This window comes from Desmodus rotundus, chromosome 10 (assembly GCF_022682495.2).
Source record: "Desmodus rotundus isolate HL8 chromosome 10, HLdesRot8A.1, whole genome shotgun sequence".
Classification (NCBI taxonomy): Eukaryota; Metazoa; Chordata; class Mammalia; order Chiroptera; family Phyllostomidae; genus Desmodus; species Desmodus rotundus.
Genome location: NC_071396.1, coordinates 66,748,390 through 66,775,356, shown reverse-complemented (window position 1 = coordinate 66,775,356; position 26,967 = coordinate 66,748,390). Strand labels below are relative to the sequence as shown.

The 26,967-nt window shown below is 41.2% G+C and overlaps 1 protein-coding gene across 8 annotated transcripts in view; it reads left to right on the top strand.

Moving 5' to 3' along the window:
- Nucleotides 1-26,967, top strand: part of MTCL1 (microtubule crosslinking factor 1) — a 146,461-nt gene that overhangs the window by 6,695 nt on the left and 112,799 nt on the right. For all 8 annotated transcript variants that reach the window (XM_053913131.2, XM_053913129.2, XM_045187892.3 and 5 more), the window contains exons 2-3: nucleotides 5,798-6,022; nucleotides 7,742-7,900. In XM_053913131.2, coding sequence (XP_053769106.1) covers nucleotides 5,798-6,022; nucleotides 7,742-7,900 — 384 coding nt within the window. The remainder of the gene's footprint in view (nucleotides 1-5,797; nucleotides 6,023-7,741; nucleotides 7,901-26,967) is intronic.

Genomic DNA, 26,967 nt, shown 5'->3' with positions numbered 1-26,967 from the left:
CAGTTGTCCCAATTTTCCCCATAAATCCCCCTCCACCTGGTACCCCCTTTACCTCCAGCAATCCCCACCTTAGTTCATGTCCATGGGTCATGCATGTAAGTTCTTTGGCTTCTCCATTTCCTACACTATTCTTAACACTCCTCTGTCTATTTTGTACCTACCGGTTATGTTTCTTAACCCCCATACCTTTTCCCTCATTCTCCCTCTTCCCTCTCCCTACTAATAACCCTTTGAACGATCCCCATATTTATGATTCTGTTCCTGTTCTAGTTGTTTGTTTAGTTTGTTTCTGTTTTTGCTTTTTAGATTCAGTGGTTGATAGCTGTGACTTTGTTGTCATTTTATTGCTCATAGTTTTCATCTTCTTTTTCTTAAATAAGTCCCTATAACATTTCATGTAATAATGGCTTGGCAATGATGAACTCATTTAGCTTTACCTTGTCTGGGAAGCACTTTATCTGCCCTTCCATTCTAAATGATAGCTTTGCTGGATAGAGTCATCTTGGGTGTAGGTCCTTGCTTTTCATCCCTTTGAATACTTCTTGCCAGCAAGGTTTTTTTTTGAGAAATCAGCTGATAGTCTTATGGGAACTCCTTAGTAGCTAACACTCTGCTTTTCTCCTGCTGCTTTTAAGATTCTCTCTTTATCTTTAACTTTTGGCATTTCAATTATGATGTGTCTTCGTGTGGTCCTCTTTGGGTCCAACTTGTTTGGGACTCTCAGTGCTTCCTGGACTTGTATATCTATTTCCTTCGCCATTATTTTTTCAAATAAGTTTTCAATGTCTTGTTCTTCCTCTTCTCCTTCTGGCACCCCTGTGATTTAGATGTTGACACATTTGGAGATGTCCCAGAGTTTTCTTATTCTGTCCTTGTTTTTTTGTCCTTGTTTCTTCATTCTGTTCTGGTTGAATGTTTATTTCTTTCTTATGTTCCAAATCATTGATTTGAATCCCGACTTCCTTCCCTTCACTGTTGGTTCCCTGTGGATTTTTCTTTATTTCACTTAGTGTAGCCTTCATTTCTTTCCTTATATTTTTGCCATACTCAGTGATTCCTCTGAGCATCCTTATCACTAGTGTTTTAAACTCTGCATCTCATAAGGTGGTATCTCCATTTCGTTTCGCTCTTTTTCTGTTTTTTTTTTCTCTTTCTGTTCTTTCATTTGGGCCATGCTTCTTTGTCTCCCCAATTTGGCAGCCTCCCGGTGTTTGTTTCTTTGTATTAGGTACAGCTGCTTTGACTCCCTGCCTTAGTGCACCAGTTAAGTTGTGAGGGGCAGAGCCTTAGCTGCTTGCCAGGGCAGGGCAACTCCCTTGACCGCTTTGTGGCATTGTGTCAGGGGGAGGGTTTGGAGAGGGGACAGTGCTGCTGCCTGGTCTCTGGAGGCTTGGCCAGCACTTGCCCCATTTCCAGTCACTTCACCCACTTCCTGTTTGTGAATGGCGCCCTTCTAGCTGCCGCCCTGGTGATGATTCACAGTGTGGGTGGGTTTGCGCACATTCTAGAACTGTGCTGGCCTTTTAAATGGATTCTCCTGAGAAACCGGCAGTTCCTTCTGCTGCCCCAGCCCCCACTAGTTTTTACAGGCAGCAGTTGTGAAGCTTTATCTTCCCAGTACTAGAACCCTGCTGAGTCTGGCCTGGGGCTGGGATTGCTCCCTTCAAAGGTATCCCTCCCGATTTTTATCCACCACATGTGAATATGGGACCACCTATTTGGCACTCCCTGCTCTGGCTCCCCCTCTACTCCCTCCTCCCTGTTTGGATGATGTGGCTTGTTTGTATCCTTGGTTGTTGGACTTCCATATAGTTTGATTTTGGGCAGCTCTGGGTTTTGTTTTGAGGTTAGTTGTGATTCTTCTTGTGGTTGTGTGAGGAGGCAAAGTGTGTCTCCCCACGCCGCCATCTTGACTGGAAGTCCCACAGTGTTTTTCCGAGGACCAATTGTGGTAATGGGTATACTCGCACGCTGATAATGTCAAGCTCCAAATGTTAGCCTGCTTTTGTAATTTTACACTGCCAGTGGGCTTTTAAAAGTTCAACTTAAAGCCCATTATTGTTTCATGTGTCTTGGTTGTTACAAATAATATATTGTATTGATTGGAAAGATCATGTGTTTAGAACCAGACAGCCTGGATTTGCAGTACAGCTTACATTTATTACCTGGGACTTTGGACATGTTAACCAGTGTGGGTTGTTTTCCTTGCCTATGCAATGGGGGTAATATGGTTCTGGAAGGGTTGTTACAGGCTTAGGTAAAGTGCTTAATAAAGGATGTCTTCTGTTCTACCCATTAGTTAAAACATGAATTAGAAAAGCAGTGATTCAAATACACCCAATTATGGTCCCTGTTTTGCCTAAGTGCAATTAATGTTGGTAATTATTTATGCCAACAAATATTAGCTGTTTCCATCTGGCCTACTCAGTGATTTTGAGGTGTGGATTCACCTAGCCCCTAAACAGTTGTTGGAGCCTGCGGTGCTTGTTTCCACATCTGTGTAACATATCCAGCATTGAACATTAGGGTCGACGAGGGCTCCCCTATTATAAAGTCTGTAAACTAGAGAACATTTTTATGCCTGGAAGTTGTATTTTATATCTTCTTATGGCTCTATCACATTTAAAAAACTTTAGTTTGAGTAACAGGCATTGAAGACTTTGCCTTTTAGAGACAAGCTTTCCAGATGCAAAAGCAATCACGAACAAATTCCTTCCATGAGCAGAATGGCCACAGCCACTGTATATCTGTATGTACACATATATTTATTGATTATTGCTTGTATCAAACATTTTTATTAGTTACCCAATGACATAATTACCTTTCAACTGTCCTGAGACACAAAGGTAAAGATTAGGCTCTTTCAAAGTTGAATTCATCATATTCATGGATGGAACCTGGGTGAAACTTGACCTTGATTTTGAAGATACTCTCTTTAACAAAAGAAAGACATCCACAAGGCCCATTTAAAGCTTTCGGTCTGCAGTTGGTCTCCTCCCTGGGCTGGGTTGGGGCACAGCTCCTGCACTGCGTCATCCAAATCTCAGTGTGGGGATCCGACATCACCTACAGCCTCTTTGCTGAAGGTCAGCAAGGACCTTCCTGGAATAGCCGAGTTCTCCAGTCGTGTGAAGAGCCCACCCAGACCATTCTGTTGATATATGTTCAGTGGAGGCCATTCTTTCGGTTTGGGTGGTGTGGACAGGGTAAGGAGAATCTACAGGCTGGGGCAGAGGGAATGAAATGGCACATCTGCGCTTTCCAATAGACAACTGCATACAGTCGAGGTTGAACTGTCTTCACCCTATTTATGCCAGTCTGTATTGTTCCTTAAGGATTCCCAATTTATTTGTTTCACTTTTGTACTTAATCTTATGCAGGACAAAAATACTCTTCAGGAGGTTTCTTTCTGTTCAATTTCTTATCCACCTGAAGCTCTGATATTGGGAAGCTCTGTGCTTAATTGTAAGTGAATCCCCAGTTTTAAGAACAAATGCAGGATTAGCAAGAGTGCTAACAGTGGTGAGAATCCAGAAGCAAACTGAATGGTAGGAGGAGAGCTGACAATTTAAGGTGAAGTTTTATAGAGGTTTTTCCACTCCCCTTGAACCTTGATATTAATTCAACAAAGCAAATGGGAATGACTGAGTGTATCCTATTCTGGAGGCATTTAAATCATCATTATGAAATGAATCGAGAAAATTCTTGCATGCTTTCCTTAATCTCCTTCCATCTAAATTGCTCCTTGTTAAAATATTTTATAATACTTCAGTAGAATTTAATTTTTAAAAATTTCACCCAAGGGTATGTATATTGATTTTAGAGAAAGAAAAAGGGAGAGACCCTGGCAGGTGTGGCTCAGTGGATTGAGTGCCAGCCTGTGAACCATAGGGTTGTCAGTTGGATTCCTTGTCAGGGCACATTCCTGGGTTATGGGCCAGGTCCCCAGCAGGGGGTGCAGAAGAAGCAACTACACATTGTTGTTTCTCTCCCTCTCTTTCTCTCTTCCTTCCATTCTCTAAAAATAAGTAAATAAAATTTTTAAAAAAATACTTAGTAGTAATTTAGTATTTAAGAAAAAAGAGGAAGGGAGAGAGAAAAGGAAAGTCAGAGAGAGAGAGAGAGACAGAGACAGAGAGAGAGACAGAGAGATCTATGTGAGAATAACATGGGTGGGTTGCCTCCTGTACGTGCCCCTACCAGGGATCAAACCCCCAATGTAGATAGTGTCCTGATCGGGAATTAAACCCACAACCTTTTGGTGTATAGTACAACCCTCCAACCAACCAAGCCATGTAGCCAGGGCTTCAGTAGAATTTATACCCCACATATTGTAGCCATGTCTAGGAGCTTGGGAAAATTTTTTTTATAATTAGGCTACAAGACTGGAACAAAGCAAAGGGGCAGTTATGTCTGATTTTGGTCATGTTTATGATTTGGTCTTTCTCTGTGCTGACTGGTGTTATGTGTTCATTCCACAAATGTTTATTGAGGGCCTGCTGTAGGGCTTACGCCGCTCTGGGTGCTGTGAATGTGAAGAGGAACAAGACACTCAACGTGTCTGCCCTCGTGGAGCTTACCTTTTAGTATGGGCGACAGATGACAAATTGACGGTGATAAGAGGTGGAAGAAAATAGAGCAAGCAAGGGACGACAGCCACTGGGGTTGAGGGGCGGTGAGGTGGTCAGCGAATGCATCGTGTGCCCTCTTAATTATGACAGGAGCTTCGCAAAGTGCTGGGAGGAGCGCAGAGTGCAGACGGCATAGTATGTGAAAGGCCTGGGGTAGTCCTCTGCCCCGTGGGACCAGAGAAGAAGGGGGCACCACAGGGGTCCTGGGGAGGTCTCTGAAGAATTTTTGGGTGCGATGGGAAGCCCCTGGAGGGTTTGAGTATGGGAGGAGGTTGAGTTACATATTAAAAACAACTCTCTGGGGAGGGAATGGACTATGGAGGAAGAGAGGCTGAGAGGGGAAACAGGGGTTCCCATGTGATGAACTTACCTGTTGTACAGCTGCCCCTTGAGGGGGTGGAGGGCATGGTCCTTGGGAGGAGAGCACCCACAGGTATTTTGACGTTGAGCTGACAGCACTGGATTGACTGTGGAACAGGAGGAATGGAGGAGGGAAGCTAGGGACATCACCTGGGTTTTTGTTGTATCTAGAGGGCCTCATATTGCTGGCAAAGTAACATGGGGGTGGGAAAACAAGGATAGCTGAATGAAAAAACCAAACCCTGTGTGTGATGTTAGGGTGATTTGAAACAATACGAAAGGTCTATCTTTAGAATTGCGAGCTGTCTCAGTGTCAGTGCTGAGATTTGCACTGTGGAGCAGAACTTTAGAGGCATTGGCAGATAGGCGGTAATTTCAGGGCAGTTCACAGTTATGACTTCCTAAAAGTTTATGTGCTTTGAAGGCGGCAGGGTCTGTCTGGCTCACCTTTGAATGTAGATTGTGCCTTAGAGACAGGTTTAATGTTTGGTTTGAATCTAAAGGTTTAATTATCTGTAAAATTATTTCATTCATGATTGTGATTAGGAAACAAATGTTGGAAATGGAATAAATATTAATAGGCCACAGTGAATAATCCAGGCTGGATATTAGTTTCTGGATCCATAAGATTTGAACAGACATCTGGTGATATTCTCTCATGTAAGAATTTCCAGAGGTCCCTGTGCCATAAGCCAATGAGTTAGTGAACATGTAGTTAATATGTAGTATCATTTAGCAGGGTGGAGGGGAGACATGCTTTTTTTGATGTACTTGGCTTATAAATCAACTCTGTCTGTCTCATGTAGGACGAGCTGGATGAACTCCGGGCTGAAATGGAAGAGATGAGGGACAGTTATTTAGAGGAAGATGTTTACCAGCTGCAGGAGCTTCGGCGAGAACTAGACCGTGCTAATAAAAACTGCCGAATCCTGCAGTACCGCCTCAGGAAAGCCGAGCAAAAAAGTCTGAAAGTGGCAGAGACCGGGCAAGTGGACAGCGAGCTTATTCGAAGTCTGGAACAGGACTTGAAGGTGAGCGAGTGGGGCTGATGGGACGTACGTTCCCAGAAGGAGCTGCTGCGTTGCCGTCACAGATCCGAAACTGCAGCCTTCGGACCCCACTTCCATGGAGTCCTGAGTTCTGTTTGTGTTTCTCTCTTTCTCTCAACAGATTTTAGCATGAACATATTTTGTACACTTTATGAACAAAGGTTCATAGGGTGTGTGTAGTCATGTCTTAGATACCCCAGGATTTAAATCTGTCATATGAACTGGAATCTTCAAACTTAAAAAAAAGAAAGAAAATACATCATAATAATAGATCCATAAGAAAAAATAATTAATACCTGGCAATTGGTTTGGCAATTGTATAGAAATTATATAGAAACTCCTAAATATTTGAAGTATTTTAAAAATCTATTGATTATCATTTCAGTTATAGTCAAAGACCACTTTTAAAAATTGACCATAATCACTTAACATTTTTATTGTTACTTTACTTTCTAGGACATAGAAAACCTAAAATTACCATAATCCAAGTGAGACTTATCTAGTGTAGTGCTGATTTAACTGAAGGAGAAATAGGATCATAACGGACTGTTGGAAGTATCTTTGGAAGTATCTTGAGAAACATCGACAGAAGTGGGAATGAGATGCAGAAATCCCAGACTTTCAACCATTTGCTTTCTCCATGGGTATCATGGCTTCTCTCAGCCCCAATTATCAGCTCATTCATCTAGACATGAATTATGCATAATGTCTTCCTTATTACGGGAGTCCTTATGAGACCTCATTTAGCCTTTCATTGTGATAGCAGAGAAAAAAATCTTTGCAATTCTATCAACTTTATAAACCACTTACAAAATGTCATTTGATGTGATATAAGGGTGATTTATATTTCTTTTGCAAAATCTCATTTCATTTTAGAAAGTAAAAATGTTTAACTGCTTTTAATATTCAAATATTTTTACCATAGGAGACAATTTAAAACTTGACTACATTAAACATCTACTACAGAATTATTTTGGTTTTTTAGCATATAGGTTTAGTATTACCTTAGGGAACAGAAATATTTGGTTTTTTTAAAAATTTAATCTTTATTGTATTTTTTTCCATTACCATGTAGTCCTCTTATACTCCCCCCCCGACAATCACCACACTATTGTCTATGTGAAATATTTTTTATTATTATTACTATTATTTCAAATTTATCACTTTAAGCATCTGTGCCTGAGCAGAAATAACATTCTTGATGACATCCAATAAGGAAGTAGAGCTATCCAAAGTGGCATTTTATTTTTTAAAAGTTTTTTTTAAAAAAGATTTTATTTATTCAGAGAGAGGGGAAGGTAGGGAGAAAGAGAGGGAGAGAAACACTGATGTGAGAGAGAAACATCAATTGGTTGCCTCTCATATGTGCCCCAACATGGGACTGAACCCAAAATCGAGGCATGAGCCCTGACTGAATCGAACCAGCAATCTTTTGCCTTGAGGGAGAACGCCCAGTCAACTGAGCCGCGACAGTCAGGGCCAGAGTGGCATTTTAATCCATATAAAACTTGTATTCTTTCTCATAATGTAGACATAACATTTTAAACTAGTACCCTCCTTTAAAAATAAGTTTGTTACTATTTGCTAAGGTCTTTGCTCTCTGGCGTAATACAATTATCATTCAATGATTCTATCTGAAAAGTTGTTTCAGTGTAGCCTTGGCACACAGACAGCTTCATATCCTGATGACTGTCCCTGCAGGTAGCCAAAGATGTATCTGTCAGATTGCACCATGAACTTGAAACTGTCGAAGAAAAGCGTGCTAAAGCTGAAGATGAAAATGAAACCCTCCGACAGCAGGTGATTGAAGTGGAAATATCCAAACAGGCCCTACAAAATGAGCTGGAGAGATTGAAAGAGGTAATCTGGAAATGTTTGGGGATTTCTCCTTTGGGTTTAACTGTGAGGAACTTGGGGCTTCAAGTGTCCAATTATTATGGTTTAGAGCAGGTTTAGGGCAAACTGCAGTCTGTATGTGTGGCCTGGAAATCAGAATGGTTTTTTACATTTTTTTCATAGCATTGTAAGACAATCACCACCATCCAGAATAAGCTTAAAAAAAAACAAGGAAGACTATAACAAAGACTGTATGGTGCTTGTAAAGCCTAAAATATTTGCTCTCTGGTCCTTCATAGAAATGGCTTGTTGACCCCTGGTCTAAAGCTATTTTAATAATTGCCATTAGGATGAACTGGGCATTAACTTGCTTTTAATATATTTTATTGATTATGCTATTACGGTTGTCCCATTTTTTTCTCCCTCTTATTCCCCTCTGCCCTGCACCCCCCCTCCAACCAGCAAATCGCCCTCTTTAGTTCATGTCCATGGGTCATACATATAAGTTTTTTGGCTTCTCCATTTCTTATACTATTCTTAACCTCCCCCTGTCTACTTTGTACCTAGCATTTATGCTTTTTGTTCCATGTACCTTTTCCCCCATTCTTCCCCAACCCCCTCTGTTGCAACCCTTCAAGGCTGGGCAGGTCCATGGTATTCGCACAGACGTAATAATATTCACGGAGCCGTTGGGATGTCTGGCGTGCCTTTATTCAAGGGTGGGCGAGCCATGCACGCTGCAAACTGCATGTCTATCTGCATGTCTCGTATCACTGCCCTTGCTCCCCAGTGTGGCACTCATTCGTGGCACCTGTCCCCTCGTGTGTGTTTCCCATCATCATCGTTGCCCCAGCAGGGAGTCCCTACCTGTTTAATACTAAAGGGGAACAAAGCCTGCAAGATGCCAGAAATTACATAACATAACATAATTCTGCGCGTGCGAGTCCACTTCATGTTATGGGAACAGTTTATTGGACCCAGTCTCAAGGCTATGTTATCAGGCCTCTTCAAGGCTATAGGAACGTTGCTTCCCTTAGCCACCCAGACACCTGGGTGAGGAAGCCAGACTGCCTCCACTTACCCTGCACCCTCCCTGCTGATAATCCTCCTTGTGTTATGCATTTCTGTGATTCTGTTCCTGTTCTAGTTGTTTGCTTAGTTTTTGGTTTTTTTAGGTTCAGTTGTTGATGGTTGTGAATTTGTTGTCATTTACTGTTCATACTTTTGATCATCTTCTTTTCCTTAGATAAGTCCCTTTAACATTTCATATAATAAGACCTTGGTGATGATGAACTCTGTTAACTTGACCTTATCTGGGAAGCACCTTATCTGCCCTTTCATTCTAAATGATAGCTTTGCTGGATAGAGTAATCTTGGATGTAGGTCCTTGCCTTTCATGACTTCAAATACTTCTTTCTATCCCCTTCTTGCCTGCAAGGTTTCTTTTGAGAAATCAGCTGACAGTCTTATGGGAACTCCTGGTAACGGTCTCCTTTTCTCTTTCTGCTTTTAAGATTCTTTCCTTCTCTTTAATCTTGGGTAACTTAATTATGATGTGCCTTGGTATGTGCTTCCTTGGGTCCAACTTCTTTGGGACTCTCTGAGCTTCCTGGACTTCCTGGAAGTCTATTTCCTTTGCCAGATTGGGGAAGTTCTCCTTCATTATTTGTTCAAATAAGTTTTCTACTTCTTGCTCTTTCTCTTCTCCTTCTGTCAACCCTATGATTCGGATGTTTGAATGTTTAAAGTTGTCCCAGAGGCTCCTAAGCTTCTCCTTATTTTTTTGAATTCTTGAATTCCTTTTTCTTTATTGTGTTCTGATTGAATGTTTATTTCTTCCTTCTGTTCCAAATCATTGATTTGAGTCCTTATTTCCTTCCATTCACTGTTGGTTCCCTGTATATTTTTGTTTATTTTATTTTTCATAGCCTTCATTTCTTCCTCAATTTTGCAAATATAGTCAACCATTTTTGTGAGCATCCTGATTACCAGTGTTAAATTTTTTTTATTTTAAAGATTTTACTTATTTATTTTTAGAGAGAGAAGAAGGGAAGGAGAAAGAGAGGGCGAAAAACATCAATATGTGGCTGCCTCTCGTGTGCCCCGACTGGGGATCTGGCCTGCAACCCAGGCATGTACCCTGACTGGGAGTGGAATGGCAATGCTTTGGTTTGCAGGCCTGTGGTCAATCCACTGAGCCACACCAGCCAGTGTGGCCTGATTACCAGTGTTTTGAACTCAGCATCTGATAGGTTGGCTATCTCTTCATTGCTTGGTTCTATTTTTGGAGTTTTGATCCATTCTTTCATTTGGGCCATATTTTTTTTGTCTCAGTACACCTGTTGCATTGTAGTGGTCGAAGCCTTAGGTGTTCACCAGAGCGGGGCAACCCATGTCTCTGCGTTGTGGTGCTGTACATGGGGGAGGGGTCCAAGAGGGAACAATGCTGCTTGCTGGGCTCTCTGCCAGCCTTCTGTCACTTCCCCTGCTACCCACAAGCAAATTGGGCCCTTCTGGTGCTGATTTCTGGGTGAGTGGTTTTGTTTACATTCTACGACCCTGTGGGTCTCTCCAACGAACTCTCCCGTGAGGCTGATAATTTCTCCTGCCACCTCAACCCCCACAGGTTTTTCCAGTCCGAGGTTTGAGGCTTTATTTCCCCTTTCTGGAACCCTGGGTTGCTCAGACTATCTTGCTCCCCACTTGTTCCTCCTGGTGTAGCTCAACACAAATGTGGCCCCACCCAGTCTGCCAGCTGCCTCCTCACCCACCGTGTCCTCCAGTCGCAGTCTTGCTGTGAGTCCTCTCCACCCCAGCTGGCGTCTCTGCCACTCCTACTGGTGTGGATGAATGTTTCTTTAAATCCTCAGTTGTCAGACTTCCGTATAGTTTAATTTTCTGGCAGTTTGGTTATTTTTTGTTTTTAAATTTGTTGTCCTTCTTTTGATTGTTTGAGGGGGCAAAGTGTATCTACCTACACCTTCATCTTGCTGGATGGCCATTAATTTTTTTAATTTGTCCAAATGTTGTGTATTATTACTAGAATACAACATTAAGTGGTAGCTTTTTTCTTGAAAGTCTTCTCCTCCAACAAGCTGGAAAATATATTATGGTTTTTAAAGCTATATAAACAGATCTGTGTATGCTGCTCCTATCTGTTATTCAGCCAGTATGATTTGAATATACATTAAAAAATATGATTTCAATATACATTTTAAAAAATTGTATCCTAGCAATGTGGTCTAGAAACTGAATATATGTGAATATATGTGTGTGTGTAGGAATATATATGCGCATTTGTGTGTAGCAATGCAGTTCCCAGTTTGTTGTTGGCTTCTGTAATAAGAGTAAAGCTGAGTATTTTCTTGGAAAACATATTATGTACTGATGAAATTAAAAACTGTTGTCGAAGGCTTTATGATGATGGTTAAAAATAAAAGGTGATTGTTAAAGCCAGCATATTACCTGCCAACAGCCTTGGTTAGCAAACCATCCGTCCACTCAACTTAATGCAGGCCCTGTACTAGGCGCCCGGCCCTGCTCGCAAGGTGTTTACAGTTGGCACATGGATAACAAAACAAACTACATTAAGGAGCCAGTGCTGTGACCTAACTCCTCTCTCCCACCCCGCCCTGCTCCTTCTCCTCACAGTTGTGCCAGTCTTGAGCTTGCCCGCCCCTCAAACACTCTCTTTCTAGAGACCCACAGTGCTGTGGCTCACTCCCTCATCAGCGGGTCTGTGCTGTTGTCTCACCTCACCCAGCCTCCTCTCAACACTTACATCTTAAGTTGTCTCAGTCCCTGGCCATTCCTGTCTGCCTTCCCATCTGATACATCATGGATTTGGGTAAACTATGGTATATTGTCACCACTTATCTGAAAGTGTTGTGTTTTTTTAGTTTGACACCCTCCACCCCTTTATTAATGCTCCTCTAGAACTTGAGCTCTATGGGCTGGGAGGGTCTTGTTTTTTTCTGGTTCACTGGTGTCTCTGTGCCTAGAACAGTGCCTGGCATGTAGGCATCGTTGGGACTCGTTGGGTGAGGGGGTGAAGGAGAGTGAGAAGGTGGCTCTGTGGTGACTACAGCTTGCTTGGGGGACTCAGCAAGCTTCACAGAGGGAGAGGTAGATGCTGACAATGTTCTTTCATCCTGGGTAACCCTTGCCCCTTACCTTACACACATACTTATCCCCAGACTGGAGGAATTTCTCCTCTGATTGTGGATTTCTTATCCCTGTACTTAGTTTTCCTGGTAGTTACTTCCGTCTTTTTCCCTGGGTCTAAGTTTACTAGAAGGTATGCCATAATGGGGTTTTTCCCTCAAAACTTCTGGTTTGATCCTGACCTTGAGGGTATAGAAAACAACTTAGAAGTTTATTTTATAAATATTATGTATATATGTGTGTGTATAAATATATAAATTGTATGCACGTAGGTAAATAAATACGTATATTTTAAGCAACCAAAAATTCTTTTGAATACATTTAAATGAATTTGTGTAGGACTTGGCATCAAGTCATGAGCAATAGCTCTTCCAGGAAAGAAATAATACTGTTGCTTTTGCCATTCCAAGCCAGGCGAGTGTGAGGCAAGGCTTACAGAGCTGTGGTGTCGGCTCGGGCTGGGTATGGGAGAGAAGGTAGAGGGGTCAGCCCCACCATTCCTTTGTGGGTGAAAGTTACTCAGAGAGGGATTGCTCAATGGGGACAAAAGAAGTGTTTCATCTCCAGAATTACAGTCAGACTGGTGGGGCTGCATTTTTAAAAAAGATTTTTTATTTACGTATATTTAAAGAGAAGGGAAGGGAGGGAGGACGAGAGGGTGTCAAACATCGATGTGTGAGAGAGATATTGGTTGCCTCTTGCATGGCCCCAACCAAGGACCTGGCCTGCAGCCCAGGCATGTGCCCTGACTGGGAATTGAACCGGTGACCTTTCAGTCTATGGGATGACACCCAACCTACTGAGCCACACTAGGCAGGGCTGGGGCTGCATATTTACACCAAACTTCTAAACCAGTGATTTTCAAATGGTGCACCACAAGAATTTTTAAAACATGCATTACCTGACTAGTTAGGGGCACTGACCTCTTTTCCCTTAGATTGTCAAATAAAAACAATGACAACAGCCAACACAACAATAGCTGTTGGTGTCAATGCCCTGTCTGAAACCATAAATATATAGGTCATATAATAGACTTGCATCTCATTGGTCACGCCACTTATGTTTGCATCTGTTTGGATGATTCTTGGTACCAGAAATCCTTATATGCAAGGATAGGTTTTTAAAAAGTCCCTTTGGAGCAAAAAGAGTAGGTAATCACTATTTTTTATAAATTAATCAAAATTATACCTATTGTCAGATTGGCGAAAATATGTTTGTTGGTATGCTGCAGAATTTTAGTAAATAGCTCATGTATTTAATGAGATAAGAAAGGTTGAAAAATCACTGTTCTAAATGAATCATAAAACTGACAGGAGCCCGAGGAGGGTCAGACGCTGGCAGATTGTGCTGGAAGCAGAGAATGATGGAGCCTAGCGATAAGGTTCAAAAGTGGTGGAGGAGGGATTTATTGGAAAATGCCAGCAGTGGTCTCAGTGAATGGGTTCTTTTTATGAAAGCCAGAACAAGATACACCATGAGTTTTGCTCTAGGATGAGGATAATATTTCTCTTTCCTGAGCTTTGCTCGTTGTTGTTCTCCTCTGAAGTTCTGTAGGTGGATGCGGCACTTCGGAAAGAGGCCAGCACAGCTCGTGCATGTCTCTACAGGAGGGAAGTAGTTGCAGATGTGTCTACGTCCCTGTTGGCCTCAGGCAGTGAAACGGCACGACTTTGTGCCTCTTCAGCTTTGTAGCTTCTGCAGGGGCTTCTGTCTCTTAAACTGCAGAGTATTTTCAGCTGGCTGGTGGACTTGTCCAAGATGATTTCTCCTAGCACGTCAAACTCACTGTGTCAGAAGCAGACTTATCACCCTCACCTGCACCCATGCTTTCTTGTTCCTGGTTGGGTTAACAGTGCCACTGTCCTTTTAGTCACCCAGGCTTAAGTGATTGTGATTGATCTTGTATCTCTTGCTCCTCAGCCTCAATTACCTGCCGGTGCTTAAGGGTCAACTGTTCCTTGCTTTTGTAGTCTTAGAAATTTGTTTTCTCACCGATGCATACTATAACATGGATGAACCTCAAAGATAAGCTAAGTAAACAAAGTCAGACATACTGTATGCATTCATTAATAGGAAATATCTAGACTGCGTAAATCCACAGAGTCAGAAAAAAGGTCAGTTGTTTCCAGGGCCTGAGGAAGAGAGGGGGGACTGACTGCTTAATGAGTATGGGTTTTCTTTTGAGTAATGAAAATGCTTGGAACTAGATCGAGGTGATGTTTGCACAACACTATGAGTGTGCTAAACGCCACTGAATGTTACACTTTATAAGGGTTAACTTTAACATGAATTAAAGCTTTTTACTTTCTTTATTCTGTCCATGCATTTCATCAGTGTCCTCTCAAATGAGTTTTTGAGGGCTGACATGATGCAATCACCACCTTAGAGCCATTTACTACTTCTCATCTCTCCTTTTCTGCTTTATCTTCTACATCCTCCAAATCAGTGTTACTCTCTGCTTAAAGCAAACAGACTCACTCTGGTTCCCAGTTTCAGGGGTGTCCAACCTTTGGGCCCCTCTGGCCCACACTGGAAGAAGAAGAGTTGTCTTGGGCCATACATTAAGTACACAAACACTAACGAAAACTGATGAGCAAAGAAAAGGTCCGTGCATAATTTTCGTGATACCCACCATCACAGATAAGCAAAACAGTCCTCACATAATAATCTAATTATGCAGCAGCCCTTTCAATAAAATCATCAAGCAGGTCCCAAGTTTGTGACTCCTAATATAGAAAATGTACATATCTAAGTAATAAAACAGTATAAAACTGAGTAATGTTTTAAGTAAACTTATGATTTTGTGTTGGGCCACATTCACAGCCATCCCGGGCTGCATGCAGCTTGTGGGCTGCAGGTTGGATACCCCTGGCTAACTCTTTGGCAAGACCAGTGGACCTTTCCTGCTTGCCCAGCTCTGTCTCACAGCTGGGTTTCCCACCCCACTGCTCTAAACCCTGGAATGAAATAAAAGGCAGTTGAGAAAGATGAGAAGAGACTATGACCTGTAATCCTCTTTGAGCTAATAGAGTGTCTAGGAAAAGTTACTTCTCCAGTGACAGATGAGATGATTAAAGAGGTCTGTGATATTAACCCATTTAAATTGTCCCTTCCTGTTGCTTGCTTCCTGTTCCTAGCTTGTTCATGCCATGGCCCACGCACCCAAACACCCATACACCCCTCCACTTATGTAAGCTCAAAAAATTTTGCCTTTTGGGGGGATTGGTGGGGTGTTATATATTTCTTCTAGTACTCAACTCTATGATGGGATATCTCAAAAGGTTAAAAATTGTTAACCTTAGCTGAGTTTCAACTTCTCAAAGATTGCCCAAGTGCTTCTACTTAGCAACATTTCTTTCTACCAAAAATATTTTTTCTACCAAAATTTTTTGAGTACTTATTACATGCTAGACATAAATAATAAATACCAACTTAGTTGGTACTTGCAAGGCACAGAGATTTGTTCTAGATTACTCCAAGGAACTAGGTAGGGTTGGTGTTTTGTTCTATTCTTGTGAGGTAGAATTAACATGAATATTATACTAGTTTTCAAATGTACAAGGTAATGATTCTCTATTTGTATATATTGCAAAATGACCACCACCGTAAGTCTAGGTAATATCCAACATCATACACTGTTACAAATGTTTTATTTTGCTTGTGATGAGAACTTTTAAGATCTGCTCTCTTAGCAACTTCCAAATATACAATACAGTATTGTTAACTTTTGTCACTATGCTGTACGTTAGTTACATGCTCATGACTTACTTGTTTTGTGACACCTTTCATCACCAGTTAGGATATGGGACTGATTCTCTGGGTTTGGTTGAGTCTCCTTTTGTGCCTGGTAAATGGTCAGATTTGTAATATTTCTTGAGTGCTCCAGTTTTGGGGTAAAGACTTTAAATTCATTAGATTGAAAATTTTCAAGCTTTAACCCACAGCAAGAAGTACATTTTATATCATCACTCAATATATAAATATAAAGGTTTCACAAAAATAATTCTTATCTTTGCTGTATGGTATACATTCTGATATTTTCAATTCTATTCAGTTTTTTAAAAATTAATAACTACTTTAAATTCATATATTTATTTATTTTAAAATATATAATCTTTATTATATTTTTTCCATTACCACTCAGTCCCCTTACACCCTCCTCCCCACATCTATTCAGTTTTTTCTTTCTTACTGTGTTTATAAGTTTGACTTATAGTCCAGTAGTGGGTTGCTGCAATTTGGAAAACATGTAATCAGATCATTTGTTCATTATGCTGTTCAAATTTTCTCTATACTTTATAGTTTTGTTTTGTCTGCTAAATATATCTATTTAGGATGAAGTTATGTTAAAATCACTCATCATTTTGCATTTAAATTTCCTTCTTGTAACTATATATATCTATTTGGGTGGAATAAAATTATGTTAAAATCATCTATTATCATTTTGCATTTAAATTTTTTTCTTGTAATCTGTCAAATTTTGCTTTACATATTGAATACAAATGCACACAGATTTAGAACTGTTCTTTGTAATGAATTATTCTCTTTATCATTTGGTAATGACCTCTATTTTCATGTAATGCTTTTTGGTGTAAAGTTTACTTTCCTTTTATCATCTATACCAAATTTCTTTTGGTTAGTATTTGCCTGGTATAACCTTCTTTTTTTTTTCTGAATAACACAGGTATCTTAGGAAGCTTCAATTCCAGTTAACTCCTGTCTTTCATACTATTGTCATTTAGTATCACTTTAGTTTCCTCTTTTGAAAAACATTCCCCCAAGTTGATTAATTGAATAATTACTGCTTATTTAGGTTCATTTGCATGTCTTCCAGTCTGTTGTCATTGCTTCTTGAGTGTTCTTCCTTTCTTCTGAGTTCAGTCCTTCTCACTGACCTATTATTTGTCATTTAATAGTTTTTTTTTTTTAGTAAATGGTATTGTTTGAAAGTGCTTTTATTTCATATTTAGTCATAAAAGCTATTTAGATGGACATGGAATCATAACATGTTGAAGATAATATTTTTATTATCTTTTGGTCCTGTTTTGCTCTCAAGAGGTCTGCTGTCAGATAGTTCTCATTTTTGTGAGTAATCTGCCTATTTCCTGGTTACTTTCCTCTTCGTGTATGCTATTCTGTGATTTTAATCAACTCTATCTGGATTTATTTTTATTTTGCTCATCAGTTATTGTCCATACGAGTGTCCTTTATGAAATCTGGGAAATCCTAACTCTTTGAATAGTGTTCAGTAGTGAAATTATGGAAATTGTGACTTTGAATAGTGTTCCAACCCTATTTTCTGCATTTCCTCTATAATTTCTATTGCTCGTATGTGGGATCTTCTTATATTGGCTATTCTTACATCCTCCCTAACTATTCTTTTTTCTTTTTTTAAGTCTTTATCTCTCTGTGCTATATTCTGGATAATTTCTTCATTTCTTGTCCAAGTTACTAATTTTCATTTTTACAAAAAAAATACTGTTTTATTTTTCTCCTAAGTTTTCATTTCCATGAGTTTACCTTTCATTTCTGGAATTTAAAAAAATTTCCTCTTTCTTTTTAATAGTATTTCTTATTTCCTCTTTTTAAAAAAAATTGAAACATTTTAAAGTCATAGTCTTTCTCAGTTTGTTCTGTTATTTTCAGTTCTTGATGTTATTGATCCTTCTGTTTGTCACGGATGCTGACTCTCACTCAAAGTAGATTTTATTATGAGCTCTTCTTAGTGGAGATTCCGTGAAGTTTGTTGAAATGTCCTTCTAGTGGGATTTTTGCATTGGTCTTTTCTACAGGCCTTGATAGTATCACTGGTCCAAATACAACTCTTAATTTTTCAGTCATGAAGTTGTGTACCAAATGGGTTGTGTGAATTGTAAATCAGACTTGCATGTGGCATAGGCTTAGGGTGTTTTTATACTTCAAAGGAGATTTTGTTTTCTACCATGCAGTGACCTGAGAAGTTAACTTCCCCCCCTTGCTGGGTGATTTTTAGTTTACTTTCAGTTGGGGTGCATTCACAAAAGCTCCTTGTCACACTTCTGGCTCTGAGGGCCTATTTCCGCATCTGGTAACTTCCATCATTCCCTCCTACCCCACAATGCTTAACACATACTCTTGTGCTAATTGTTCTGGTTTTCAATATTTTACGCATTTCTGACACTGGGGACTTTTCCTTTTTGGTGTGAGTTCAGCTGTGTATAAATTTTGGCTTGTTATCTTTTCCCCAGTATTTCTAGCTGTTTATTGTGGGAGGGCTCATGCTAATTCAGTGTCCTGCACCACCGAGCGGGATGCGACCCCTGAGGGCTCAGCAGCTCTCCAGTAGCAGCTCGCACCATGAGTAACCCCAGTTTTGTCTTCCAGTTCATGACTCAGCACCTTTGCTCCTCCTTCTTGGTCAGTTTCTTCCACCCTGCTGCTCACCAGCTCCCATTTTCCTTAGGGCTCTTTTTAACTCTTGGCTTCTCTACTTTCGGATGCTACTCACTCTTTTCTCTCTAGGTGTCTGCTACAGACTGAATGTTTGTGTAAACCCCAGCCCCCGCCCACCCCAATTCATATGTTAAATCTTAATCCCTAGTGTGGTGGAGTTTGGGGATGGGATTTTTGGGAGCTGATTAGGTTATGCAGGTGGGGCCTTCATGAATGGAATTAATGCCCTTATAAAAGAGACCTCAGAAAGCTCCCTGGTGCTTTCAAGCAAGTGAGGACACAGTGAGAGAAGGTGGCTGTCTGTGAACCAGGAAGTGGATCCTCACTGAATCTATTGAAGCAGGGTGCAGCCAAGAGGAGGGCCCCAAGAAGGGATTTGTAATGGGGTCCAGGACTCGGGGTGTCCAGGAAATATTAGAAAAATGTATGTAGGATGTCCTCACCCCCACAGGCCTGAGCCAGGGGGGATGGGACACATGGAACAGGGCCATTCAGAGGTGTTTTGGGTAGCAACAGCTTTGCAGCTAACCCCTGGCACAGTCATTTAACATATCTATAACTTTTAACTGGTTTCATAGATATGTTGAATAGCTGTGGCCCTGCTTTGAGCCAGGGGAATGGGAGTGACTTCCACCCAAGATGGGACTGGGAAGTAACTCCCCCTGGTTACAGGGCCTGCGTGAGAGCGTGGAGATGATTGGCTCCATGCCATGGGGCCACACCTGCCCAGACTTACTATGGCAGCCCAGTAAAGCTGGAAGAATACGGGGAGTGTAGGAGGAGTCGGAAATGGGGCTGCAAAGGAAGATGGGCGCTGGGATTTAAACCTAGGCCCGGCAGCCATAGAAAGAGTAGACCATGCGGCTCCGAAGTAAATGGGAGAACCACGAAGTTCTGAGGGGAAAGGAAGAGGGCCATGAGGTTCTGAAGTAAAAAAGGAGAGAACCACGAGGTTCTGAAGTAAATAGGGGGCCACACAGTTCTGGAGTGAATAGGAGGACCATTCGGTTCTGAGGGGAAAGGAAGAGGACCACGCGGTTCTGAAATGGGGAAAATGACCACATGGTTCTGAAGGAGAGTAGAGGACCACGAGGTTTTGGAGTGCTTCTTTTTGCCACACGGCTTAGGCAGCAGGAGAGACTTTGCCGGGAAGAAAAGGGTAGAAAGGACTCTTGCTGGTGGGCCATGAGAAGGTGCCGCATGGCTTTGGATTAACTGGAGATTGCAGCAGCCACACAGCTGATGGTGCTGGGAGCCTGAATCACAGACTTCTACTTCCTTTCCTGAGACACGGTACCCTGGACTGGGCACAGGGAGAGGGAAGGACTGTGCATCTGTGGGTATTCTAGAGGACTTTGGTATCTTATTGAAGACATTAAGTCATTACTCTAAGTCTGTGTAACTTTTAAATAAACAATTCCTTTCCTTTTCACCAGTCTCTGGCATTGAGAGACGTATTTCCTCTGGCGGCGGGCATTGCGAACCTAGCAGGTGGGCGTGGGGCGGGGGAGGAACCTCCAGAGACAGAAAGGGGGGATCCTTTCTGTAATAATTTATTGTGAACCACCCCCCCCACCCTTGCTCTGTAACACTACCAGTAGCTTGATCGTAGTTTTCTCAGCCTACAGAACTGTAAGAAATAAATGTTTGTTCTGTAAGCTACTCAGTCTATGGCATTTTTGTTATAGCAGCCAAAACAGATTAAGACAGTCATTCTACTTTTATCAAAACCAGTGGGCAAGCACTTTTCTCTGTATGTCATTACCTTCAAACTGTCAGGCAGCCATAAAGTCTGGAAATACAGATGTACAAACATAATAAATGGTTTTATTGCTATTATGCTATACTTTAATGAAATAATATTATCTTTGTTTTCAGAGTTTATGGTTCCCCTTGTAAGAACAAGATTAGCTTTGGTGAGCTAGTGTACCGCGTCTTTGGATGGAGTCCTGCTGCCAGGGCATCAGCCCAGCCACTGATGAGGTTGTCCACGGCTGCTAGGGATTCAGTAAGGGACCCTCCCCGCCACAGCCCCCCCCCCTCCGCCGCCCCCGTCCCCCCACCCCGGCCCCCCATGGCCTGGACAACAGTGGATGGTAGGACCAGCAGGACATATGGGACAAAGGCAGCTATGTTAGCATGGTGGGTTCTCTATGACACCTCAGAAGGAATAAGTAGCATCTGGTTTTATTTGCTAGTCATGAGTTTATGGGGAGGGGCAAGGTGACTAGCTAGAGAATAGGGAGAAATCTGGTGCCCTGAATGATATCCCAGTTACATGGCCTGCTGAGTTCACAATGTGGTAAAGCAGGATGAGAGTGGAAGTAGAAAGACTCAGGGGTGTCTGGTTAAGTCTTTTTTCCCAAACACTGAAACATGAGAGGAGTGTGTGTGTGTGTGTGTGTCTGCACAGGGATATGGAGGGAAACAGTTCTTTGTGAGTTCTGCCCAGACTAGGGGAGAGGGGAGCAGATTGGACTGGAGCCATGTTAATCAAGGAATAAATACCAGACCTGGAAATCCAGAGGTCAGAGGCTGGGGAGGATGAGAAACAGGGCAGCAACTACAGGAAGATTGGGTATACATAGTTTTGCATATGTAAGCTGTAAATGGAGCAGTTTTGGTGTCTGGGAAGAAAAGGAGTTGTGTGTTCAGTTGAACAACCATAAATAGCACTAAATGGCTGATTCACACTGTTGCTGAAAAGGAGGAGCAAGAGCCTAGCATAGTCAGTCCTTGTCCTTCAGAACTTTGCCTTTGGAACTGTTTCTTGTCAAAATCAAGAGAGAATAGTGTCATATTGAGGTCTTCTAGTGGACTAGTCCTGAGACCCACTTTATAGCGAGTGCCAGTGGTCTCCAGGGGCCCAGCTTGTTTGAACCTTACCAGGCCTCTTTGGATGTGCAGGGCGGGCTTTTTGCTTCCTCATGGTGAGCTGTGGCAGAAGCACAGGGAGGTAAGGGCTTGCCCAGGTTAAGTTTTTGAAATGCTTTCATTTCATAGGTTATGCTATTTTGTTATGTTCTGTTGTTCAAGGAGCATTTTACTTCTACTTTTTGTGGTTTTTATGTTGGAAAAAAGAAAACAGTGGTGAGGACAAAGAAAGCACATCGGAAGGAATAGCTTTATCTGACAGCTGGCTTCTAATGGAGTGTGAAGGCATGTGAGGCTAGACCGAGGCCTGAGGCCTCAGCTTAGTGAGTGTTAAGAGTCAGAAGAACCCTTCAGATGAGTTAGCCAGCCCTTTTTGTCTCTTACACAAAGAAACCAAGGTCTGGCTGTGTCCTGTATGGCCTCAAGTCAGGTGGTCCATTTACAGCAGAGCTCTGTTTCTCTCCTTTCCTCCAGACTTTAGCTCTAGACCCACACCCTCCTTTCTTTGTAGGCTTGGAAGCGGCCAGTTACCAGGTCAGAACTGGAGCCAGCTTGAACAGAGCTTCTTTTAGGGGAAGCTGCTGGAGCAGCGAGCAGCTCCATGTTCCTCACTGCTATGGGTTGGCAATGAAGGACACCTGTGTCTTTTTTTTTTTTTGGACCCATTAATGCTTCTCTATAAAATTAATATCTACTTTTAGAAGTATTTATTAAGCGTCTTCCTTCATCTCTACTGAGAAAATTATAGGAAGAAGGCCAAGATTTACCTTTGAAGAATGAGCGTGGGTCCTCCCAGCCTGCTGTACCACCCTGCTAAATGGGAGCTCTCACATCCCTGTACCCTCCCATCAGACTCGGATCCTTGTCATTTTACCCCCGTGTCATTTCTCCCCCAGGTTAAAGGGGTCCTGGACACAATCCCAGTGTCTATGTGTGTAGGTTTCTCCACACTAACGAGCAATTCTCAGACACTTGCAAGTGCTTCTTACCAAACGCTACAGATGGGATGTTCCAGTGACCCCCTCCAACTCATCATGCCAATTGCAAACCCAGGATATTATCCATACTTCTGATCAACTGGCTATAAATCAGAAGTTCCCATGACCTACTCCTTGGGTTCAATAAATTGGCTAGAATGGCTCACAGAACTCAGGGAAACCCATTCACTCACTAGATTACTGATTTATTGCAAAGGATATTAAAGGATACGAATCCACAGCCAGATGAAGAGATACATAGTGCAAGGTCCCAAACAAAGGAGCTTCTGCTGTCATGGCGCTTGGGGCCTGGCAAGGTAGCATGTGGGAGTATCCTGGTTCTCCAAACTAGAAGCTCTCTGAACCCCATCTTTTTGGGGTTTTGTGGAGGTTTCATTACATAGGCATGACTGATTAACTCCTTGACCATTGGTGGTTGATTCATCCTCTAGCTTCTCTCTCCTCCCTGGAAATCAGGCTGTAGAACCAAAAGTTCCAATGTTCAGTTTGTGGTAAGTTCACCTGGCAACCAGCCTGCATCCTTAGGTGATTTATAAGTGTCACTCTCATTAACACAAACCCAGATGTGGTGGAAAGGGCTCGTGAATAACAAGACACCCTTTTCCCCTTTATGGCTCTGAAGCTTTTTTAGGAACTGAGGACAAAAGACCAAATACAATAAAAGATGTTCCCATTACTCCTATCACTCAGGAAATTCTAAGGGTTTTGGGAGCTATGAGCCAGGAACTGTTGACAAAGACCAAATATATCTGAAATATATTTTGCTAGTCTGAAAGATGAAAATATATATATATATAAATTATATATCACAATATCATACCAGGATTGTACTTAGATTCCCACCCCTACTTTACTGAAATGCTGCCCATTCTTTAAGATTCTCCCTAAAATACCACCTCCTCATTGAAGCCTTCCATGGCACTCTTTTCTGAACTCTGAACAAATATTTTTTATATGATTAAACCATTACATGGTTATTGCAGGCAGTTTGAAAAGTAAAGAAAATTGTAGACAGAGAAAGTCACCATAATTCTAACATCCAGAGATATTTTTCATATGAAATTGGAAATATACCACATATATTTCTTAGCATAGTATTTTTTTCTATCCTCACGTGAGGACATGCTTATTGATGTTAGGGAGAGGAAAAGTGAGGAAGAGAGAGGGAGACAAACATCGATGTGAAGGGAGGGAGAGAAACATTGATATGAGGGAGAAACATCGATTGGTTGCCTCTCACATGCACCACCAACTAGGGACCGAACCCGCAACCTAGGTATGTGTCCTGGCCAGGAATTGAACCCACAACCGTTCAGTTTATGGGACAACACTCTAGCCAACTGAGCCATACCAGTGAGGGCCTTAGCATAGTATTTTTAATTAAACTTTTTGTTTTGAGATACTTGTAGATTTACATGCAGTTGTAAGAAATAATAGAGGTCTCATGTACTCTTTACCCAGTTTCCCTCAATGATATCTTGTAAAACTCTCTGATGATATTACAACTATAATATTGATATTAATTCAGTCAAGCTATAGAACAGGTACATCATCACAAGGATCCCTCATGGGTGACCTTTTATGGTCACGTCCACTTCCCTCCTGTCTCCACCCATATCCTTCACTCCTGGCAACCACTGCTGTGTTCTCCACTTCTATGACTTTGTAATTTCAAGAATGTTATATAAATGGAATCATACAGGGTGTAACCCTTTGGGATTCCCTGGAGATTCATCCAGGTTGTGCATATCCATAGTTCGTGCGTTTTAATTGCTGAGTAGTGCTCCATGGTATGGCTGTACCACAGTGGGTTTCATCATTCACTGGTCAAAGGACTTCTGGGATGTTTCCAGTTTGGGGCTATTATAGATAAAGTTGCTGTGAATGTTTGTATGTAGGTTTTTGTGGGAATGTAAATCTTCATTTCTCTGGGATAAAATGCCTGGAAGCTCAGTTCCTGGGTCATATACACGTAGTAGTTGCATATTTTGTTTTCTTAAAAAGTACCAACTTATTTTGCAGAGTGGCTGTACCATTTAACTGTGCCACCAGTAATGAGTGAGTGCTCCAGTTTCTCTGCATCCTCACCAGTATTTTGTGTCACTGTTTTTTATCGCCATTCTGAATGGTGACACCTCGTTGTGGTTTTAACCTGCATTTCCCTAATGGCTAATGACGTTGAACATCTTTTCATGGGATATTTACTATCTGTATATCTGACTTGCTGAAGTGTCTCTTGTCCATTTTCTAATAGAATTGCTTTTTTGTTTTTCACTATTATTGAGGATTTTTTAAAATCCTCACCTGAGGATATGGAATATGTTCATTGATTTTTAGAGAGAAAGGAAGGGAGAGGGAAGGAGGGAGGGAGAGGAGTAGATAGAGATAGAGACAGAGATAGAGATAGATAGATAGATAGATAGATAGATAGATAGATAGATAGATAGATAGAGAAACATCAATCGGATGTCTCTTGTACGAGCCCTGACCAGGGATGAACCTGCAACCTTTCGTTGTGTGGGATGATGCTACAACTGACTGAGCCAGCCTGTCAGTGTAGTTACTACTATTGAGTTTTGAGAGTTCTTTCTTTTTTTCCTGCATGAGTTTATCTAGCTTTTCTTTATTTTCTAAATTTTCTTGTTTTTTTAAATTCTCATTCTCCTACCCCTTCCCCTTTGGCAACTAACTGTCAGCTTGTCCTCTACAGGGTCTGGCACAAATAACACCCTTTTTTTAATCACAAAATCTTTTATTACAAAATCATAAGCATGCAATTCTATAACATAACAATATCACACTCAAGCACACCATATGAGATTTTAAATGAAATGTTCAAATTGCTGTCCATTTCGTGCGAGACATTCACATCCCCTACCAACCACACTCACGCAAGCCTTATTTCTGTTGGACCCTATATATCTATGGATCTATGGATATCTATGTGTTTGTTTGTTTGTTTATTTATTTAGATTCCACATATTGGTGGATCATACAGTATTTGTCTTTTTCTGCTGTTGCAAATAGTTTCTACCACTCCGTAGCTTGTCTTTCATCCTTTTTAACAGTCTTTCTCAGCGCAAGTGTTTTTAATTTTGATGAAGTTCAGTTTTATACATATTTCTTTTTATGGTATCAATTCTAAGAGCTCTTTGCCTAGCCCTAGATTATGAATATTTTCTTTTATGCTTTTTTTTGGAAAAGCTTTATAGTTTTATATTTTACATTTAAATCCATGGTCCATTTTGAATTCATTTTTGTATGAGGCATGAGACTTTGGTTAAGGTTCATTTTTTTAATACCCAGGATGTCCAATTGCTCCAGCACCATTTGTTGAAAAGGCTGTTTTTCCTTCATAGAATTGCTTCTGCACCTTTGTCAAAAATAGGTTGACGTATTTGTGTAGGTCTATTTCTGGGTTCTCTGTTTCATTCCATTGATCTCCATCAATACAACCTTGATTACTTAACTATATAAATTTTTTTTAAGGTCTTTAAATATTTTATTCATTATGCTATTACAGTTGTCCCAATTTTTTCCCACATTCCCCGCTCCACCTGGTACCCCCAATCCCTCAGCAGTCCCCCCTCCCCACTTAGTTCATGTCCATGGGTTGTGCATAAGTTCTTTGGCTACTCCATTTCCTATACTGTTCGTAACATTCCCCTGTCTATTTTGTACCTACCATTTATGCTTCTTATTCCCTGTACATTTTCCCCCATTCTCTACCCTCCCCACTGATAACCCTCTATGTGATCTCCATTTCTGTGATTCTATTCCTGTTCTAGTTGTATGCTTAGTTTGTTTTTGTTTTTGCTTTTGTTTTTTTAGGTTCAGTTGTTGATTGTTGTGACTTTGTTGTCATTTTACTGTTCATAGTTTTGATCATCTTCTTTTTCTTAGATAAGTCTCTTTAACATTTTATATAATAAGGGCTTGGTGATGATGAACTCCTTTAACTTGACCTTAGCTGGGAAACACTTTATCTGCCCTTCCATTCTAAATGATAGCTTTGCTGGATAGAGTAATCTTGGATGTAGGTCCTTGTCTTTCATACTTTTTTCCAGCCCCTTTGAATACTTTTTTCCAGCCCCTTCTTGCCTGCAAGGTTTCTTTTGAGAAATCAGCTGACAGTCTTATGGGAACTGCTTTGTAGGTAACTGTTTCCTTTTCTCTTACTGATTTTAAGGTTCTCTCCTTCTTTTTAATCTTGGCTAATAGAATGATGATGTGCCTTGGTGTGAGCTTCCTTGGCTCCAACTTCTTTGGGATTCTCTGAGCTTCCTGGACTTCCTGGAAGTCTGTTTCCTTTGCCAGATTGGGGAAGTTCTCCTTCATTATTTGTTCAAATAAGTTTTCAATTTCTTGGTCTTCCTCTTCTCCTTCTGGCACCCCTATGATTCAGATGTTGGAGCGTTTAAAGTTGTCTCGGAGGTTCCCAAGCCTCTCCTCATTTTTTTTGAATTCTTGTTTCTTTGTTCTGGTTGAATGTTTATTTCTTCCTTCTGCTGATCATCGATTTGAGTCCCAGTTTCATTCACTGCACTGTTGGTTCCCTGTACATTTCTCTTCATTTCACTTTGCATAGTCTTCACTTTTTCCTCTATTTTGCAACCATACTCA